This window comes from Micropterus salmoides, unplaced genomic scaffold (genome assembly GCF_014851395.1).
Source record: "Micropterus salmoides isolate LMB-PRFRI ecotype aquatic unplaced genomic scaffold, ASM1485139v1 Ms_hic_scaffold_7, whole genome shotgun sequence".
Lineage (NCBI taxonomy): Eukaryota > Metazoa > Chordata > Actinopteri > Centrarchiformes > Centrarchidae > Micropterus > Micropterus salmoides.
In genome coordinates, this window is record NW_024044459.1 from 25734413 (window position 1) to 25753427 (window position 19015).

Below are 19015 nucleotides of genomic sequence, written 5' to 3' on the forward strand. Positions count from 1 at the left end.
GTGAAAAGGTGCAGGGTACTCTTGTAATCAGGTCCTTCATATTGATACATTGAAACTGATAAACTGCACTGCACTTAAAAGAGTTTCCACTCCTGAGGTGCTGAACGCACTTTAAATAACCCACTGGGAATGTTAATGGTTTGTCTCTGCTGTGTTTGTTGTCTAATCACAAAGAAGAACGCTACAACCACTTGACTTACGAAAAAAATCTCTAAAATTTATTCAATTTCTGTATATAAATCTGTCTTTATTTCCATAGAACAGAACATTGTGTTTGCTTATCACAACTATTTATCACCACTTGTAGATGGAGGGTGAAACCAGAAACAAACCTTCAATGAGAAGCAAATATCTCTTAACAATACTGCCTTGTTTCACAAGTTAACAACAAACTAATCTTTACAAATCTAGAGTAATAAATACTATTAGCAGGAACAAGGCTATAAAAAATCTCACTGTAACTCGCACACACACACATACTCTCTCACACACATACACCAAATACATATTAAAGAACGATGAGGATCTGCTCTCTGCATACTGATGGTTTGTAATGTTAGAGCACCTTCTCACATTATACTGCATGTAAAACACCCGGGCAGAAATATAAAAACTGCTTCATGATCAAAATCTCAGCTTGTGTGCATTTTGCACAGTGGCCACTACAAACGTTTCTGTTCAATTAGCTAGAAGGAGTAAAGTAATGGTACCCAAATCTGCAGAGAAATGTATTTAACCCAATCCAGTCAAATAAATTAATGGAGAAATGTTGTGTGAACATGACAGGGAGCATTTAAATTCAAAAGAAAGAGACTGAAAAGAATATTAAAACGAGTTGGAGCGTCAATATTATCACATTTACAGCACTGTGTTTCTTTGAGTTTGCTGAGCAATCGTCTCATGTCAACGATCAACACTGGACTCATGAATAATTCAGAAACAAACAAAAATGGGCCAACATAAAGCATGCTGCACTCCAGCTCTAACTGGTCAGCTGGGGATAAAAGAAAGACGTGTGCTCATTGGCTGGCTCTCTGTAAACAGAGAATGCCGATTGGTCACCTGGGGTTGACTAAGAGGACAGCAGTGACAGCTGCATGACGCTGAATTGTGCATTTACCCAGAATGCAGTAGAAACAGCGTTTACAGGTCCTGCAGCCTGTAGCGTGGTCTAAACAAACTGTTTATCTCTATGGTGCAGCGCCTGCGGCTACTACTGCCTGTCTCATTGGAAATTAACTCATAGCATCCTTGAGCTGAGCTGACATAGGCTTTACAGACAATCACGCACACACAGACAACACAAGCCTTTTCTCCTTTACTGAGACTGAGCGTGGAGCGTTGCTTTGCTCCACTAAAGATAAAAAATGTCTCCCTCAGGCTCTGCTGTGAGAGCTGAGATTATTTTGGTCAGAAAATGTTACTGCCTGTCTGACAGTGGGTCACAATGTACATCCTTCACAATGTAGAGAGTGGGAGCCATTGAGAGGGAAGCAGCCTAGTGCTGTTTACGGTCTGGCCTTAACAGGGCTCACAGTGCAAATGTTTGGATGACACCAGTCTTTGAGTTATGGAAAGACGACAAAGTACAACGTTGATTGTGCTACTCAGACTCTTTTCTTTTTAAACGTCTGAAGCGTCATGCATGTCCATGTCTAGTTTTTAACAATCCACTGCTCCATCCAGCACGAGGGAGAAACATTACAGAAGATAAAAGATGACACTTTTTCATACAGCACAAAATCACACTTTTCACAATTATTTTACAAAGGTAATATCACATTTAGTCCGTATACGGTGCAGCATCTTTCAGAAGAGCAGATAGAGGGGTCACTGAATTTGAGAAGAGGAATCTCTGTCCACTAATCAGTCTTTCTGGTTTATCCTGGTTCAGTTAGGAGGCTGCACTCCATTCTGGGACTCCACACCTGATGTGTGTGTGAGTCTCTAGTGTGTGGTAGAGAGGAGGAGACAGGTTGGGCGTGTAGCGAGGGTACTCTCTAAGAGGAGGGCTGAGCTGCCTGCTGTGAACATTTTGGGAGCTCTGAGATGGAGGTCCAGAGCTCTGGCTCTGGTAGGGGTCGTGGGCGATCTGTTCTCCCAGCGGCGGAGAGCTCTGGTGGGCTATAGCGCTGAGTCGAGAGCCCTGAGGGCTGGAGCTGTAGGGAGGATGAGGGGTATAAGGTGGGTAGGACTCCATGGGGGTCATGGCAGATGGGAGTGGGCATGTGTATGACCAGGATGTACAGTTGAGTTCATCCAGTCTGGGCTCTGAGCCGGCAAACATGCATGCCTGACGCTGTCCCATGTCTGAGCTGTAGGGGGAGTCAGTGAGACCCAGGGCAGGGTTGTTGGATAGACCGGGTGGAGGAGGAGGGTAGGAGGAGGGGTGATAGTAAGACTCGCCCTCACTTGGTGAGCTACCAGTGAAGGGTTTCTTGTACGGGTGCTGGCGGTTTCCTGGAGAGCAGTTCTCCACCACTACAGAGAAACACAGACAGAAAACATCGTGTTGATTTTCCATCCAGTATTAATGACAAAAGGGAAAGTTCCAGCCCAGGATTTCTAACTTCAAGAAGCTGAGACAGGAAACAAAATGTAAACACAAGAAAAGCTGAATTTGCTTTCTTTGCTTTTACAGTACGTAACCCATTAACTTAAGTACAAACATGATGCTAGTGCATTTTATCTGTAATGTTTAAGACAGGCAAAGGGAAATGTGTCCAAATCACAGTGTAGCAAAAACCTTCAAGTTTACTTATTCTTTCAGATTCATCAGATTTAAATCGTAATTTTACTCACTATAGATTGTATTTTATTTGGACAGACTGCTTGTATGGCTCCTTGTGTTTTTAATATATTATAATATATTTATATTTGTATTTAAGAAGTTTGGCTTATTTTGTTAAATGAAAAATGGGTTGTGTTGGGGGAAAAATTAACTCCTCAAAGCAAGGTATTAAAAATATATTATTTTGGTCTTGACACCAAAACATGGGTATTTTGCAATAGTATTAGTATTGCAGAAATACATTTCAGTAGCAGAGTCCAGATTTAAAAAGCCCTTTGTGCCTCCCTTCAGGCTAATTCTGCATGTAGAGACATGCTTATTTTTTTTAATCAAAGGGCTGCACCAGTCTGAAAGCACAGATTACTTGTCACCTGCAGAGTTTTGCCCATGATTAGTTGAGGTATCAGTGAAGTCTTAGCCTTAGAAAATGTTTTGGAATCTAAATATTAAGTATTTTCAACCTCATTACATTTTAATTTCTATTCTATGATCTAAAATAAGTATCAACACTGTTACGTCTTTCCTTCTCTAGCAAAGTACAGAAGTAGTTGCACAGTCATTGCTACTGATTTTCTTTTAGTTGTTGATTAATATTCTTGATTAAAACCATGCAAGCGTGTGTAAATGACCAGACATGAAAGCAAATAATTTACTCATTTATTCAGCTGCTGCCTTGGTAAATCTGATGCTGAAACTGAACACAAACTGAATGCCAGTCACAGCACAAATGAATGTAAATCTGTTTTTTGTGTAGATTTCCTACGTCCCTGACAGCAAGCTACAAAAAGCAACCTGAAAAGACTTTAAATTTGAGGTCCTTTACAGGGGGAAAAAAGTTGTTAAAATTGTCTCTGAAGCAACTGCATTATTAAATAGATGCTGTGATTTAACTGACAAAAATAAAGATAATGAATTGTTCACAGTGATGGAAAAACCAGGCTTGTGTGACATTTAGATTACAGTTAGCAGTTAAAACCACTGGAATTGTCATTTAGCCTTTACATTTTGCAACCAAGCATAACCTTACCTTAAGTACCCTTAACATAAGATGTGTTAAATACCACAACATTTGCAAAATACTAAATATTTTGCAGGAGTCAGAAATGACCAATTTTAGGGCTGCGCAAGAGATATTTTCTTAGTCAGAAAAAGGAAACATTAGGGGGTGTAATAATATTTTTTAAAGTGGAAAAAAAATATTTCCACTATTAGAAAAGTATTACGATAACTCAATGAGTACTAAAATAAATAGGTGATATCTGCTTGAGACTTAGGCAGTCATTTTCTTTTCCACTGAGACACACAGCTTCCTCCTACCTTTCCTCTTGGTGCAGTGGTAGACCTGCGGCTGTTGGCCGTGCTGCAGATGAGGGTGAGGCAGTATGTAGTGTGCAGGGGGAGAGCTCAGCAGCTCCTGGGGACTGCTGCCACTCAAGCCGTTCTCGCAGCTATAGGGGGACCCGGCGACTTCGGGGGAACTTTGCAGACCCTGACCCTCCCCACTGAATGGACTCCCGGTGGAGCAGGCTCTCTGACGGACAGTACTACGAGGGACCACAGGGTAGTCCTTACTGATACAGAAAGAGTAAGGTGGGTAGAGAATTACGACAACAATTTCCATCTGATGTTATTATAGCCTGAAATAAACTGCACAAACTGCCTTCCCTGACTCTGTACAGGTATTTCTCTTCATTCTGCCTGGTTGTGTTGTTTGTGTTCTTGTATTTCTTCTGTCTTTTCCTTTTTCTTTCAAGTCTACTTAGCTGTTCTCAATCCTTTCAGCTCTGATCCGTCTTTGTACACACTGCCCTCTTGGTGAACTCTGTGGTATGTAGGGGACAGCGGGCCACATCTCATGACTCTCGCTGAGATAGTGACACACTCGTGCACGCACACACTCTGTGGGTGCTGTTGTGAGATAATTCGGCGCTCTAAAAATAAACATCCATGCGTGTGTCACTTCAGATTGACTCTCCTCTCCTCTCCTCCAACCACAGTAGCACAATAACACAGGGGTGCTGCATTTAATACAGCCCTCTCTCCCTCCTCCTCGTCCTCCCCCTGTCTCTTTCCTCTCCCTCCCCTCAGTAACAGCCTCTCCCGTTGGCTTATTAAAATCTCTAAAATGCCTGCCACAACAGCGCTTGAATTGAGATTAGTTCAGCACGCAAACAGACACCATGTAGGGCCATCAGCTGATCAGCAGCGACAGTCTAATGGACCAGCAGCAATGTGATATCATCTATCTATTGACGTTTGGTGTGTCGTGTTCATTCTGCACGTTCTGGACGAGGTTTCGGGCTAAGATCAACCTTCAGGTGACAGTGGCTCACATCTCTTTATAGCACTTGCCCCCACTCTCTCTCTCTTACACACACACACACACACACACACACTCATGTCTAATACCATATGTATCCCATCATAACAACCCCCAGAGAGAAGAATAGATTTTGTATCCCATGAATGCTCACAAGCACGCAGATGTACTCACCCTTGTAGCTTGGCCATGCGGTGCAGCTCATTGTCGTCGCTGCCTCGGAAGCCCTTGGCAAAAGGATTATTCTCTATCTTCAACTGTGTAATCTGAGCACAAAACATAGAAACTCTTTAACTCAAGCATCACACCACAGTAAATGCACGGGCCGATGACACACACAGTTTCGTGTGGGTACAGACACACACAGGCAGATTTGTTTTTTAACCGTTCTTTTCATTGACTGAAAGTCAATAGTTTACTATTAGTCCGAGGCCCTGCAGATGTTAAAAGCAGAAGCTGAAGCTATGCACGGCCAACATTCCTCAGCCTCTGACATTTCTAACGGAGTGGACAGTGTCCTCGCCAGCTGACACAGAATAAACTGTTTACCCAAACAGTCGACAGGTTTAAGGATTTCAGGCCAAAGCTTTTAGAGGTCCAAAGCGGGGAGCTTTGATGTTAAGTCTTCAAACTTTTCTCAGTGATGTCATGGAGGGAAACCTCCATGCTGCATGTCCATCACCCAGCAGGCAAGTGGACTGGAGCACAGGTCCAAGCAAACTTTAAAGTGGTGATAATACTGATAGCCTCTGCCAAACTACCTAATTTTTTATACACAAATGTTGACATTAACACAAAAGTGTGATACCAGCATATTTGTCATTGCATGTATGATGGAAATATAATTTTTTTTTACACAAATAGACACATTTTATTACACAAATGTATTCATAAAATTAAAAACTATTCGTAATACTCAAAACTAATTCAATGATTACTTTGTCTCACTAATACAACTACTACTTCTACTACTACCACTGATAATAATATTATAAATTAGCCATAAAGTTTAAAATTCAAAATATTACATTACACATGTATTTATATACACAGTGGCATTCTGATAAATTACAATAATTACATTTAACTACTATTAACAATAATTATTATTGTAAATAAATTATTTGCAGCTTGAGGGATTAAATGCATGTTGTATATCTACTTTTAAAAAAAAACTGTACTGAAGCTGTAGAATTTAGGCTTCTATTTTGTCAAGTGAGCAATTTTGCTAACAAGATATGTTGTCTATATGTATGTTATCTATAAAATTAAGAAAAACAATTGCAACACTTATTAAAAATATTATAGCTTAGATTTATTTATTTAATTTATGGTATTTATGTTTTGTTATGAAATGTGATTAAACTGAAGCTATCTTGTGAAAAGCGCAAAGCTTCAGCAGTCTGTCTATCTAGTAGATGCCGAGGAAACTGGATCAGCCAAGATCAAGGGATAGAAACAGGTCATTACAGGCCAACCCTCACACACTGTCTCTCACATGTGCTCACACACACGCACACACACATGCACACACACACACACACACATACAAACACAGGGATAATTTATTTTTGGACATATTTACAAATACTGAGCAAGGACACATAAACAAAGAGATTGCAAATTGACTTTCTGGATACAAAATATAACAGTAATACAAACAAAGAAAAAGTGTGACTGTGTGTGTGTGTGTGTGTGTGTGTGTGTGTGTGAGAGAGAGAGAAGTAGAGAGAAACATTGAGATGTTTGATTGTGCTAGTGACCAAAGGCAAGTCTTTATACACAATTTTGATAGTACCAGGTCTGATTTGCACATAGAAAACTTTGAGATCAGTTTCCGTAATTGTTAGAATAATTGTGAGACAGTCTATTGCTTCAGCTTGTAAACAAACAGTACACTTCATATTCAACTTGCACTTCAAACTAATGTCTAAACATCACTACAATATTCTTATAGCAGGAGTTGCAGTGTGCCTGTACTTCTTAAAGCTCACAGTGAGCTTACTTAATATATTTTGTATTTTATTCCATTTTGTCAACCCTTCAATTACTGTATTAGTTTCATCCTGAAAGACATTTAGGCGGCGCCTTTCTAAAACACATGGAACACATGAAACAATAGAATTTTACAGGGTTTTGGTGCAAAGCATACCTTGTGGTTCTGGTAGGACGTCACAGCGATAAAGGCAGTCTCTGAGAAGACGTGGGTGCAGAAGGCCGTGTTTTTGGAGCCGAAGCCGTTGTTCTCATCCGCTTTGACAATGTGAAGACGAGGCTGGTATTTGTGCATGGAGTTGAGTATTATCTGCACGGGGAAGAGATTGAGTAGGTGAGATTGACAGACCTGTCATGTTTCCACAAACCCACCAGCAGATGCTGGGACCTGGACTAGACTGGAGGCCAAGTGGAGGGTAGACCCAACGTATATGTCAAGGTGCCCAGATGTCTTGGATGACATGAATCTTTAAGACAGCTAGTCCTGGTTTAAATATTGGTATAGGATCAGACTGATGTGAGCCAAGAGGAAAAACAAATCAATATTTTGTTAAAAGGCCATATTTTAGAAATACTGATGCCATATGTTCTGTATGAATATAAGTTTAGAATCAGTAGCATACAGATAAATAACTTATGTTTATGCTATTTGATGTTTTCTTATTTTTGTGTCAATGGCATAGAACCAAAGACAGCTGCCATATTAAAACAAGGTGATTAGTGAATATTTCCTTATTAATTTCCAATATAGCACCTGTTGCCAGTTTTCTTTCAGCTTAACAACTTTAATAGATGGTGATATAAGACCATAGGCTACACAGGAGCTGTATTGGTCAAATAAATTGACTAGACTTAGCCTACTAGAATTTTTTATATATTCAGCAGGCATAGGGTACTGCTAAATGTGGCTTGGGGTTAACAGCCTAATGTAAAACTATAACAACTCTGTGCATTCAACTATTTCCCATGACACTGGCAACTCCACAAGTGTTTTTTAATTGGATCATGGCCCTCTGTGTAAGCGCGCGCACGGGCGTGAGCTCGTTTGTTTATCCTGGGAGGGGGGGGGGCTCAGTTTAATCACAGTGGCGTGTCTATCGGTGACATGCATTAGCTAATGGACTTTTGAGTCATTGAAATCATTACCTCTAATTTAACACGCCCCAGAAGATTATGTTTCGGTTTGTTTCTGCGTGCGCGCGCGCACGGGCACAAAGACGTGCGAGCAAAACAATACATGCTCACCTGCTCCGTGCGCCCTGTGTGTGTAGACTGTTTGGCTACTGTGGAGTAACAATGAATGCTGGACATGGCGGGATTGAGTCTATGCTCTGCTGAGCATGTGTGGCTGCTGTGCCCTCGTGCTGATTTGTGCTGTGTTGTGATGTCTGTTGAGTTATACTCAGGAGAGTGAGTCCTCGGTTGTCCTTGCCATGCCTAACTGGACCTGTGACTGTAGTTTGTGCAATCATTATTCTTAAATTAAAGCTCAGGGTTAATTATGTAAAATGCATGTTATGTTTTTATGATTGGGAAATGTATTGGGAAAAGGATTTGCGTCCTTCTCTTTTAATTAAATTAACGTTTTTATTATAGCCTAAAAATTACAGGCCCACAACTAGGCCTACATTCAAAGAGCAAATATTTATGTCTATTTATAAATTCAAGCAAACAAAGACCAAGAACATTTTGTCTTGTTCTGTCTATGAAACAGAAATACACCACATTAACAAAATACTATTAAGAAGACAGGCTCACATGTCCAAAGGGGTCCAGGTGGTTGTTGGTGAGTTTGAGCTTCTGAAAAGAGACGAGCTGGCGGCTCCAGTGCGCCCCGGTGGCGGGAGAGTCTGGATGAACGTAGAGCCTCCCGGGCATCGCGGGCTCTGCCTTTCCCGTTACAGACCTAAACCGCAGAGAAGAACATGCAGCAGACCTCAGAACGGTCAGACTTTGACACTGAGTAGGTCACAGTGGTTTGTCTGACCGGCAGTGCAGCTCTGACTGGTGCCCCGTGGCGCAGGAGGCCTGCGCTGCCGCCGGCTGCAGAAGGCCTCTCTGGTGCTTTAATTAGACAGACACGAAATGCACCTTGTTTTTTTTGTTACTGAAGTTTACACTAATAGCCACATCTGGACCTTAGCTTAGCCGACCCAAATACTCGGTCTCCTCCAAAATGACTGTAGCCTACTTTGTCACTCTTTGTTGTTTACTGCTAGAGAGATGTTGTTGTGAGACACCGAGTGAGAAGCCTGAACCGCTAACCTGCTAAAAACACCTCAAATCACCACGAAACTAAAACAGCAAGGACCACAAATGCCCAACAAAGATGGAATTTTAAGAATTGAATTTGTGAACCAGTGGACCATCTTGCCTTTCTAGGAACAGTAAGAGGGGCAGACAAAAAAGATAGGGCACAATTGTGGTTTTCGTTCAGCACATTCATTTTTAATAGACTTGTTAAGCGGTTACAGGTGAGTTTCTCTTTGTTTTAAATCTGACATTTTACGTGGAACAAACACAACTAGGTTAATTAGCCTAAATAGGCCTACCTAGTGGGGACTTAGCCTAATCTTAATATCCTAATCAATATAACCAAAGACTGGTCCAGCTCTGAGAGAAGATAAAGGCCTTTGTTAAATATTGATCAGGTGTGTTATTGTGTTTAAAAAGTGTTGTGTATCTGCGTCTGGTCTGTGTTTTTAGTCTGCAATGCGTGAAGGTCAAATGACGTGGCCTGCAAGTGGGAAAAAACATTTTAAAAGGAAACAAAAGAAAAATAAAATGAAATGACGTGTGATATTTTTAACAAACACACCGTCTCTTATAGCTGAAGGGCTCAATCACCCTCATCCAACTTTATCTTTTTTAAAAGCCAACAGGCTAGCATCGACTTTTCTCTATTTACACCGAGCGCTCTGAGCTGGGACTTCGCGTCACAGTGCGTTTATCTACTGACCCCTGTTTCAGGCCTGTTACATTGTCATAACCGAGTGTCTGATGGTCTGAAGAGGCAGAGCATTGATGGATCTCACTGTGGAGTCCGTGGTCTGTTGGGATTTTAGCATAACACATAGGCCTAGTTGAATGGGAGACTTTAATCCGGGTCTGTGCCGTCTGTCCGCCCGGTGAACCCTCCTTACTCTGATTTATCCGGCGGGCAGGCACGGGGGGAAACACGGGGAACTAGGCCATCCCAGTCTGTAAGGAGGACCCGACCTTTACACGACGCAGAGGCGGGGATACACCATAAATCCAGAACAACGCGGTTTGTCTATGTCTATTTAGAGGTTCTTTTACATGTCGCATGTAAAATCTGTGGTGGCCCACGTAATAAAATGAGATGAATAAATTTTTTTTTAGTCCAGAAGTAGCCTATAGCCTAAGCTTCTGCATTATTGTAGTAATTTTTTGAATAAAGGCTATCCAGTGGTAGTTCAGTTATCGTTTTATAGCCTACACCATTTACTGCACATTATGTTCAAAAGATTACATATCATAAATAAACAATATGGTCTGTGATGACAAAGCTGAACTGTGCACTAGCGCCCCGAGCCCTTACCCTGACCGTTTGTGGAGGGGGGTAATAGGCCTACCTATGATGCGATGTACCAACCATTTATTGTCCGCGAATTTGTAGCGATGGTCATCCCTGGGCACTATGTCCATCAGGAGTATGTACTTGGTTTTTGGGTTGAGTCCTGTGACCTTCACTTTGTAGCTGGGGAACATCCTCCTACAGAGAACACATTTAGGGAAAATATCAATATTTAAATGATATATCCTACAGTTATATAATAAAATAAATAAATAAACAGCCAGCCTTAGAGCTCCTGGGGGACTAGCGACATGCACATTGTAGCCTACAGTTTGTCCCCGAAGTATTGTTGAGACATTAAAAAAAAAGTCTCCTTCATTCAACCCCTCTACAGCGTTTTATTAAAGACATGGCCTAAGAAAACATGATTAATCAAATATAACATCTATCACAAACCATAGTGAGTTCTACATTCCTCCTTCCCTCCTACCTTCCAGCCTTGGTGATGATCATTTCAGTTCCCACTTCATCAAATTTCGTCCAAAGTTCCCTGTCATGAAGGAAAACTTTGATTCCTTCCATCCCCTGCAGCAAAATATAAACAGTGCTCACTACAACAATCTTCTGGACGTCAAATTAAAGCAGGACACAGGCCCCCAAATGAAACCCACGTTCAATTAGATTTTTCGAAATTAGATTTTTAGCATATATAGGCCTAGGCCACATAATTGTATAATGTTTTGTATATTTGAAATAATGATATAGGACTAATATACGGTGAATTAAACTAACAACAATTGGTAGCCTAAATGAGGTGAATATTTTGTCTACACTACAATACATTCTTTGTAATTTAATTTCTGAAGCAAAAACCGCAGAGACCAGATGAAGTTTGTTCAAACCAATCACTCATAATCAATAATTAATAAGAATTATTAAAATTAGCATTTACATTATGCTCCGCGGTGCAGGCCGGTGCCTGCTGGCTGGAGGCTGTCTGCGGTGAAGCTGGTGAGTTTAAGGTGTAGCTGGGATTTTCCTGTTTGCTCTCTTTTGGGGAATCCATGCAGTCCGAGTCCGGACGCTCTGCAAGGCCGAACTGGTCCCCTCCGTTTGCCATGTCCCACTGACAGACAGACAGGCAGACAGAACACACACACACACACAGTGTAAAACATTTGATCAGAAATAGTTCCATGACCGCGAGCTGTTTGGTACAAGCCGATAATGAATATAATGTCTGTTTAGGCAAATTAAGGTCAGTCTCAACTAAATTCAGATCTATGATATTATGTTTTAGGACAAAACACTAATGCCCTAACTAAAAATTATGAAGGCTAATAAGAAACTCAAACGGTTGGACAGTTGATATTCGGGGAGGAGCTGTCTTTGTCAAAGGATTCACAAAGAGAAATGTATAGTGTACCTAAACGCACTTTAATACTGTAAAACCACAACAAGGATAATGACTTACATTACATTGCACTGACTTACACTATAACTGATCCAGTAACCTAATTACAGGCTTCCACATAAAAGGAGATTCAATGTGCATGGACTTGAACTTTGACATTGTTTTTACAGACGTCAATTACCTGCTATTGATCATGCATATTTGTGTGACATTAACAATCTGAATTCAGGATGTATTATACCTACAGTGGCAATATTAACTGTATTAATATTCACATTTTATATCTCAACCTTAATGCGTGAAGGTAATTTGATCTTGCTGTTCCACCATGTGTTAACAGCTGCAGCCAACATGCTGTTTAAAAATGGAAGCAGCTCTTAAAGTGCATATCACTGACATCAAATAATCTAACCACAGCCTGTGCCTGACGTGTGCGCGTGCGTGTGTATATTTTGGATGGTCTCCCTGAGGGCCTTTACCTCAAACGCACTGCTCTGCTCTCCATGCAGAAAACACGCTCATCCTGCTCCTGCACGCTCTCTCTCTGCTCGCATATATTTGTAGCTTGCTTTGATTTCCACTCAATTATATATAAATTAGTTAATCCAACTGTCCAAATGTTGCTGTTGTATGCTCTCAAAAATCCACCATGTTCCCCGTGCAGCTCTGAGATGTCATCTGGTTGCTTCTCGCTACAGTGTCCGTCTCCATGCGCGCAAACAGCGGCTCGTCCGCTCCTCCCGTCACCGCCGGCCGCAGTGGAGGCTGAGATCCGTTCAAAGCGAATGCAGTTTCTTCCTCATTTATATCGTTCCTCTCCTCGTTGCCCTCGCGGACTCAGCAGCAGCCCTGATCTGATCCCCCTCATCGGATCCTTCATTACAAATGGAGTCAAGTCCGCCTCAGACACTCTGCCCTCCCCCTTACCGTCCCTGCGCTCCCATAGGTCTGCACGGTGCATCGGCATCTGCAGCACAACTCACGGCTGTGACACTGGCCGATCGCACACACACACGCACACACAGACATTGACCTAGACGCACGCGCACGCGGTCGTGGATGATTTATTTTTCAAAAGCATTTTTCACAATCTGTATTTGTCACTGTGAGAATGTGATTTACTTGAGCCTCCTCACTTGGTTTTATACCACACACGCCAAAAAGATGACGAACTGAAGAAAAAATTATTAAAAAATATTATCCATCGGACTGTCTGGATTGATCAGAGAAATGTATCATTAAGTCAGAGAATGAGGGAATATTTTACACTTTATTAGTGTATTAGTTAGCATTAGTTAAGAACAGTGATGTGAGAGGAAGATATTAGGTCACATTAGAATAAAACAGAAAGGAGAAAAATCAGTTATTTTACCCACATTTTGAGATAGGCTGTTTAATTTCCAGTCCCACACACTAAAAGAAGATGACAGGATTTATTTTACCTGGTGGTTCAGGGTACTAACATTTCAATAGCTAGGCTATTAATTCACTTCGGTGCCCTATAGGCTATAAAAACAAACCCACATGTAACATACTGGGCATCAACACACACAGATGTGGATTTGGTTCATGCCTTTCCTAAAATGATCACAGATCACAGTAATCTCACATGAGAGACACACTAGTAGATTATTCGGGCACTGGAGGCCTGTAGCAGCAGCACCATCACTTTGACTAGAATACTGTAGATCCTGATTACCGGAGGCATCCAGAGTTGAAAGTTGAAGGGGTCACCTGGAGGTCAACATGCCGGATCCCTCTGCAACCCATTTCTACCGATTTCTGCAGCTGCGTCCTCTGTTTCCCTCTACCCAATCCAACCTGACCAAAGTCTGCTTATCCAGGGTGTGGTCAGATTTATGCATCATTAACACTTTTATGGTTTATTTTTATCTAATTTGCACGAGAGATCTGTTGACTTTATAAACATCATGTGTCTAAAGCAGGTAGGCCTATGGTCTGAACCAACCCACTGTGGAAAATACTGAAGCCCATATTGATATATTTAATTCGAATATATAAACCGAAGTTACATATAAAAATATTAAAATAAATAGGCCTGCTGTATAAAATAAAATTAAATACTAGGCTATAGTCTAGAATTTCTTGGGGGGTTTTCGCATATACACGCGCTTATGTTTTATTTTTTTTTAAAAGCATCAATAACCGCAGCTCTTACCGTCTTAAAATATCTCTATTCCCCGGTGTTAGACCTCCAGCTCACTGCACATCCTCTCCTGCGCGACAAGCGGGTGCTGCAGTGAAAGCTCTCTGCCACTGGGAGAGACATTATGTGTGTGTGTGTGTGTGTGTGTGTGTGTGTGTGTGTGTGTGTGTGTGTGTGTGTGTGTGTGTGTGTGTGTATCTTTATAAATGCAAACCCAAGTTTCCGATCTGCTGTTACCAATAAGCATATCGATGTGCAGACACTGACTGATGTCTTCAAATAGCTCACACACAACACTGCATGTGAAACCGTAAAGAAGGCTACGATATAATAATAGATAATAAATAGGTAATTTACTGTTATTCTAAGTTTGTAATAAAAAAGTCACCTATACAGAAGAATTTGAGCGACAAGCAACATATTTTAACTTAGACTAACTGAAACGACTTTTCATAGTAGGCTACACTATCAAGTATAGCCCATAAATAAGACAGTATTGCCTATCTTGTTCCTAAAAAGCAATTAAGAGAACATGCAGTATTTTACTAATGTCGATCAGACTATATTGGACACATTAGCATGCTGCTGCAAGTCTACAAGGATTCCCTTGAAATATGTTGATCACGTTCATAATATTTGTTTACAGGTTTTGGTGGAGCCCTTTCATTACACGCAGGTTTAAAACTTTCAAACCAGCAGAAATAAACAGACGTCGCAAATCAAAATGCAGACTTGGAAGTTTTTCTTTATAGGCCTATGAAAAAAACACGTTTAGGCTAAAAAAAACACATTCATGAAATTCTTGAAACAATTTCATGAAAAAGAAACTAGAATAAAAGCCCCGGAAAAGTAAACAGTTCCAGACTTAATTATCATACACCGCTAAAAAGTTTTGGAGTTACATCAAAAAAAGGCTAAAATGTTTTATTTGCATCCCTCCTTCTACTCTTCAGAAATGGGTCAAATATACAGTTTTAAATATTTCCTTTGAAAAAAAAAATTACTGAGAACAATTATTGAGAACAAGTGAACATGCTGTTCCTTCAAATGTTATGAACAAATAAGTCAAGAACTTCCATTCAGAATAAGTGACCAACACTCACTCTTCTGTTTATTGAGTCTCTGAGCACAACAGAGCGTGATATTTCCCTGAAATCCGTTTATTTATTTTGAAAATCAAAATTATTTTATGTGTTCCTGAAAAAATATGCACTTTCATACAAGTTCGGTAAAACTTCCCCCGTTGCAGGTTCCAATTGCACAATCGAAAAAAATCGGCATGCATTTAATCCATCTAATTACCTCTTGATTTAAAGCCACACAGTTAACTTTAGTTATTATTTCGTTGTTTATACATTTTGGGAATTAGAAAGTTTTCATGGTTGTTGCCTCTTTGATAATTTTTCCAAATTATCAAATATCTTATGCTTAAAAATAACAAAATACACTGATTAAAAAAACTAGCCTAATTAATAAAAATAAAAACACAACTTTAGCTACATTTCTGACTTAAACCCCTGGAATATATTAAATAACTAACTCACTCTTGATAAATCTAACAAACAATAATCTAAGTTAAAAATAATTTCCCATTAAACCTGGAAATCATTTTCCTATGTATCAGAAACTTACTCTAAATTATTTCACTACCTTTACATCTGATGTCTGCATGGTGTTGGCTTTCAAAATTTTAATATTTACTATTTGACTCCAGTTTAACTCCACATTTTTACAGTAGCACCAACACTATTAAGCTACACCACATATACTTTTCATTGAGGTTAGTGTTAATCTGAGTACATTTACTTGGCAACATGTTTTGTCCTTTAAATATTGAAATATTGTGTAATTGATCCAATTTTCAAACTGGGTATTGCTTTTTGGACTATAACTATTCATATGGTCTCATCCCTCAGTTGCTTGGTGTATGCAGGAGAAAAGTAAGAGGCAAAGGTTTCAGTAATACCTGAAATGAGGTGCTGGTGGTGGTGGCCAGACGGCTCATTATTGTCCCATCCTGGCTTCAGCTGACTGGATCCTCTGTTCTCCGTCTGGAGGAAGTGGTGACGGGGTCCCAGACCTCCTGCACTCAGCAGGTCTGTCTCACACACCTCAAGCTCGGCCGGAGCGAGTGTGTGTGCGTGTGTGTGTGGCATTAGAGGGCAAGGTCAACCCATTTCTCTGCAAACAATCACATCACACAGGGCAAAATACATTCCAACCTCCCCTCCCCTCCCCACAGCATCCAGTTTGTAAGGTGGTCTGATGTGGGAACAGCGGAGGGTGGTGGTTTGGCAGCAGTCCAGACGGGGCCTCCGAAGTCAGATGAAGGAAAACCTGTTCCACATTAATATGACTTCATATTCAACCCGACGCTGCTTTCTGCACAGGCTTAGTTAAATGTGACACTCTTCTTTAAAGTCGGTGTTTGTTATGTGACTTTTAAAATGTGCCCTCAGATGAGATTATTAGTAGTTATAGTGGTTTAGTGAAGAGGTTTACACATCACACAACTGCCCAAAGGTGAGAGAACTCTAATAACTCAACATACAAAGAAAACCTAATTTTAAGTCATTAGCACTGTCAGGTTAAATCACAAAGCTGTAGTTTTAAACCTAAGAACGAGAAGAAAGTGTTTTAACTGAAAATCATGAACTCTATTCCTTTAATATTCTTCCAATTATTCAAGACATTGATCAAATTATTGGCATGGGTGTGTGAACTCTCCAGAGACCATGAAAAACTCTTGAAGAAGTAACTCAATCATCATTATAGCTCCAAATCACAGTGCCTTTTCTGTTAGGGAAAAAAGGGCACTTGAGATGAATATCAAACTTCACTTCCCTCTCTCATAATCTTCATGTTTCACAAATAGCCACAGTTTCAAACTGGAGTATGCATTCCTTGTGCTGGGATTAGACGTGTTGGTTTATTTTACAACAAATGTGTAAAGATTTTACACATGATCAACTGACATTTTCTAGATTACTGAATAAATAATGTAGATGGATATCATTTCATTAATCATGAAACATTTGTTTGACTAAACTTCTTGTTTGTAGCCCAAAAATGTACAAATGACTGTGATTGTTTGGTTTAATAAAATAAACAGTCTTTATTTTGATGTATATTGATCAATATTTATTAATTCTACACTTCTCATGATGCCATGTTCTGTTTTGAGCCCTCAATTTTATCGTTGATGGGGCTTTTATTTTGAAGGTGGGCTGGACATACAAATAGGAGGTGTGGACGCAATTAAGTGTCAAGCACAAACGCAGGAAACTATTGTCCCTGTTCAGCAGCTGGCCCGGCATGTCCCCCATTCATAACTTTTGTCATGCTTTGACATTGTGAATTTAAGTAAATTATTATGGCCATTATAAATGGTTTTATTGGATTTCAAAGTGTGAGTGGCAAAGCCAACAGGACTGCTTTATGAGATCTTCAGCTGCGTGCAAGCCCACAAAAAACTGCCTTCACACACTGGTCAGTGTGGTGAGTGAAGTGTGGTGTATTGCAGCTCCCTCTAGTGGCTTTCTTCTGCAAACAGGGAAATAGCAGTGGAAACAGTGGAAAGCAAAGACACCAATGTGACAAAGTCAGAAACAAACAAAACTGACCATGTAGTTGTCTTCGTCACATCAGCTTATGCCACTGAACAAGCAACAGAGCATAACCATCTGACTACAGTGCTCCAGGAACATGACTATATTTAGGAGCAACATGTAAAATCATGTGAGTGTAATGGCATTAGACAGAGGCAGAGAGAGAGAGAGAGAGAGAGAGAGAGAGAGCAGTCATCCATGTGGGAACATTAACATTTAAGGGAGCAGTGTGTCTGTCAGCCCTCAGAGCTGCCTGTCACTCACAGGCGTCAAACTGAAGTGCTACGTGACCTTTACATCATGTTTGTGCAGACGTACAGAAAATAAATTCAGCCTCGAAGGCTTACAGTGTGTGGCCATAGTTTCAGACCTTTATCTCTTTATTGTTTCTTGACTTGTTTCTTTATTTATGGAGAGATGAGAAGCTCACCAGAAGAGTTTATTATATTGGTGGGAGGTTTTAGATCTGTGTGCCAAATCCTCCCAATTTGGTGGAGTTTTAAAAGGCCAAGATGTGTACAATCTTTTTTCCTTTCCTTACACTAATCAAACTTTCACTGCCCCTTTCTTCATCACCACTGGTCCTGCCACATGTTTCTACTTGGATTTCTCTCAGTACCTAGGGGAGCTCTGTCTTTAACAAACTGAAAACTCATTTCAACACAGCTGACATTTCACGAGCACTCAGGGCCTTTTTTATTTACAGACACAATTTAAACTGTTCAGTGGAGACATTTTAGCCTTGCCAGTCCTGCAGCCACAGAGCTGCACTGGGAGTGGACAGAGGTCAGGACAGAGTTTTAGGCGTTTTACCTAATGGACCTTTGCACTGGACGTGTGAAACACTTCACTTAACACAGCCTCTGGGCACTAGATTGGTATGTACGTGTGTGCATGCTGGTGTTTGTGTCTACATAGTGTCCAAGGTGACAGTGTTAAAGGTCAAAAATGTTGGCCCTCTGCATGCCTGGCAGATGGACATTTTTGAATGCAAGAGAGAAAACGCAGATAAAACTTTAAAAAGTCTTCTTTCAAAAGGAATTTAGAAAACTTCAAAAGTCAAAGTTAGTTTGTGCTGTCTTTGGTGTACAATGTGGATTGACACACCGTCCACTAGATGGCAGTGTGAATAGACAAACTGCAACAAACAATGAAGCTTAGATTAAAAACAATCCAAACAAG

The 19015-nt window shown here is 40.5% G+C and overlaps 1 protein-coding gene across 1 annotated transcript; it reads right to left on the bottom strand.

Moving 5' to 3' along the window:
* Positions 1-220: 220 nt before the first annotated feature.
* tbx5b (T-box transcription factor 5b) lies at positions 221-12948 on the bottom strand. The gene is made up of 9 exons (XM_038704772.1): positions 12538-12948; positions 11597-11770; positions 11135-11229; positions 10723-10842; positions 8865-9012; positions 7264-7416; positions 5286-5377; positions 4109-4362; positions 221-2481 (listed from the first exon to the last, which is right to left on the bottom strand). The coding sequence occupies exons 2-9, from the start codon at positions 11762-11764 to the stop codon at positions 1895-1897; spliced, it is 1617 nt and encodes a 538-aa protein (XP_038560700.1). The 5' UTR covers positions 11765-11770; positions 12538-12948; the 3' UTR covers positions 221-1894.
* Between the last annotated feature and the right edge of the window lie 6067 nt (positions 12949-19015).

What these genes read in the sequence shown, in the direction of transcription:
- tbx5b (XM_038704772.1), bottom strand. Translation starts at nt 11,764, where the DNA reads ATGGCAAACGGAGGGGACCAGTTCGGCCTTGCAGAGCGTCCGGACTCG. An exon ending in CGTCCTACCAGAACCACAAG is followed by an intron (nt 5,378 to 7,263) that starts GTATGCTTTGCA and finishes TTTTGTGCTCAG; the next exon opens with ATTACACAGTTGAAGATAGA. An exon ending in CCACTGCACCAAGAGGAAAG is followed by an intron (nt 2,482 to 4,108) that starts GTAGGAGGAAGC and finishes GTTTCTCTGTAG; the next exon opens with TGGTGGAGAACTGCTCTCCA.